Below are 2,546 nucleotides of genomic sequence, written 5' to 3'. Positions count from 1 at the left end.
GCCCACCTCCCCTCATTAATTCACTTACCTCGTTCACGCCTTGTACTATGGCACGCATGGTGGCGTTGCGCGGTCCGTCCACGGTTTTGCCATCGTCGGTGGGTCCCCAGGATGCGCTGTAAATATGTATTTTATGCGGTTCATGACCCATCGAATTGGCCTCGATTAAGTCGGTCATGTACGGCTGATCCAGCATGCGTATGCCTACGGAATGTAAAAGTGAAAATGAGTCAAGGATATGCGTGGCAACATATGGCTAGCGATTGCTAAAATCACATACACATATGAAAAGCATATATATGTGTAGATATGTAAGTCAATTAGTGCTTTTAGGAAGCTAAAAGCTGKGACAATTTTTGCGCAGGGTTTTACATTTTAGTGGCCGAACATTTTGCCTTAATCAGATTTAAACTAAAATGCTTTTAAAATTAAAATAAGCTTSAAACCCCCTTGTGGTCTTCAAGCGGCAACATTTCCACATTGCCACTGAAATCACATTACAATGGCGACCTTTCTCGAATTCAAAGTAAAGTTAAATGTTKCTTCTTTCGACTAAAAATGTAACTAATGGCAATAATAAATTCTTTTCTGCATAAAAAAGTAGCTTGCTAAATCTAGTTGCTCACTGACCAAAAGTACTACACCTTTCTCAGTAAAAGCAATGTACAACTATTTAATGGAGCCTCTGTAAGCAGCTCAGTGTTAATTGAGTTTTTTTATAATTAATAATTATAGTTTCAATATTTTAGAATAACAGTCAAAGCCTCTATAGAATATTACCAGCGTCGTGAGCTGAGTCGATTTAGTCATGCCTGTCAGTATATACGCGAACTAGTCCCTCAGATTCACATCTAGATGTGTATAAGAGACAGGTAACGCACCTTGTAAAACTTAACTCACTACTTTAACGAAAGTCATAAGTACCCACGGGCGGACTGTCGTCAAACAATATGCCTTAATGTGGTATTCCACGAATTTRTTGGAAACGTCGGTTCAAGAATCATTTTCCGAATTTAAAGTAATATTTACAGCAATTTAGCAGAGCTCTTTACTAAATGCATACTTAGTAAAATTACCACTTGATTCAGCCTCTACTTACTTTGCCTCGAGTGCCAGCGCAAACACGCCGGCTGCCTCCGGTGCCGCCGCACTCGTGCCAGAATGTGTGGTTGTACATTTGCCGTACAAATCCGTGGTGGCCACGCCAGTATTGGGATCTTTGGCACCATTACTAAATGTGCTGGCCAACGTTGAACTACAACTCTCATCGTAGTGTGCATTCTGTCCATCGTTAATGGCGCTGTTAATGGAAATTGTCCACATAGACGCCGCATAGCCATCGCAATTGCAGTCGTCCTCCTCGCCGCCATCGCCCGATGCCCACACGTAAATGTTGCCCAAACCATTGCGACCCTGTGGGAGAACAACGAATATTACATGTTAACGAAGTTAGGCGGATGCCATATGTTCACAGCACAAGCCCATGCACACACATACATACAAACATATGTGCAGACGTTAAAAGCCACTTGTATAAACATAACGACACATATGTACATACATAAGCACTTAAACGTGAATATGCATGTGTATATATGTATGTATATACGGCGCGTAATATTCGGGATGTTGGTGAATGTAACAAGTTTCACTTAATTCCCCGTATGTTTGTATGTATGTGTGGCATGTGCCAGTGCAGAAATTGATTTAGCTCGCTTGAGTATGCACATATATAGGTTTGCCTTTATGGCCCACCTCCCCTCATTAATTCACTTACCTCGTTCACGCCTTGTACTATGGCTGTCTCTTATACACATCTAGATGTGTATAAGAGACAGCAATGGTAACGGCGAATACCGCAGTCGATGGAACGATGAGGTGTACGAGATATACGACGACATTGACATAGTTCAGCGAATTAGAAGACAGTGGCTACGCTGGCTAAGTTATTTCGTCCGAGTGGAAGAGAACACTCCATCCCTGAGAGTAATCGATGGAATATTTGCCGGGGGAAGCAGAGGAAGAAGAAGAGCTCCACTCAATTGGAAATACCAGGTGGAGAAAAACCTGTCTACACTTTGAAWCTCTAATTAGCGTCAAACAGCGAAAAGGAAGAAGATCTGGTACGCTGTTGTAAATTCGGTTTTATCCAAGTAAATGGTATYTACGCAAATGAGAAAAAGAAGAATTATATAGAAGAAGAATCCGACAAAAATAACAGGCTCACGAGTTAGGTGGAAGTTAATGATTGTCTATCGTTTTGATTTGCATTTGGCATAAAAACATGGTAAAATTCTGAGCAATATTAAAAAACTTGTTTGGTACCAACGTCTGGGGATTTGGTTCTTAAACCGACTAAATAAGAATTTTGAAGAAGCATTTGCTGCTTTTTGTACACTCAAGTCAAGAACAGAACTAACCGCCAAAAAGAACGATTGACAAATTGAACATAATTAGTTTCAAACAAAAGGCGAAGTTTCATTACCCTCCAAGACGGTCGCATGAGCCGCAGGAGCATCTATAAGGTGCGTTCCAAAGTAAAGAGG

The 2,546-nt window shown here is 41.1% G+C and overlaps 1 protein-coding gene across 1 annotated transcript in view; it reads right to left on the bottom strand.

Annotated features, from left to right (window-relative positions):
• The window catches only part of LOC108970331 (neuroendocrine convertase 2), a 63,022-nt gene that overhangs the window by 2,200 nt on the left and 58,276 nt on the right, over window positions 1–2,546 (bottom strand). Inside the window, exons 7-8 of the mRNA XM_018935659.1 lie at window positions 1,778–1,806; window positions 1,100–1,413 (exon numbers count right to left, since the gene is read on the bottom strand). Coding sequence (XP_018791204.1) covers window positions 1,100–1,413; window positions 1,778–1,806 — 343 coding nt within the window. The remainder of the gene's footprint in view (window positions 1–1,099; window positions 1,414–1,777; window positions 1,807–2,546) is intronic.

The sequence above is a fragment of the Bactrocera latifrons genome, unplaced genomic scaffold (genome assembly GCF_001853355.1).
Source record: "Bactrocera latifrons isolate USDA-ARS-PBARC rearing strain unplaced genomic scaffold, ASM185335v1 scaffold_3, whole genome shotgun sequence".
Lineage (NCBI taxonomy): Eukaryota > Metazoa > Arthropoda > Insecta > Diptera > Tephritidae > Bactrocera > Bactrocera latifrons.
The sequence above is the reverse complement of the archived record's forward strand: the minus strand, read 5'-3'. Positions and strand labels throughout refer to the sequence as shown.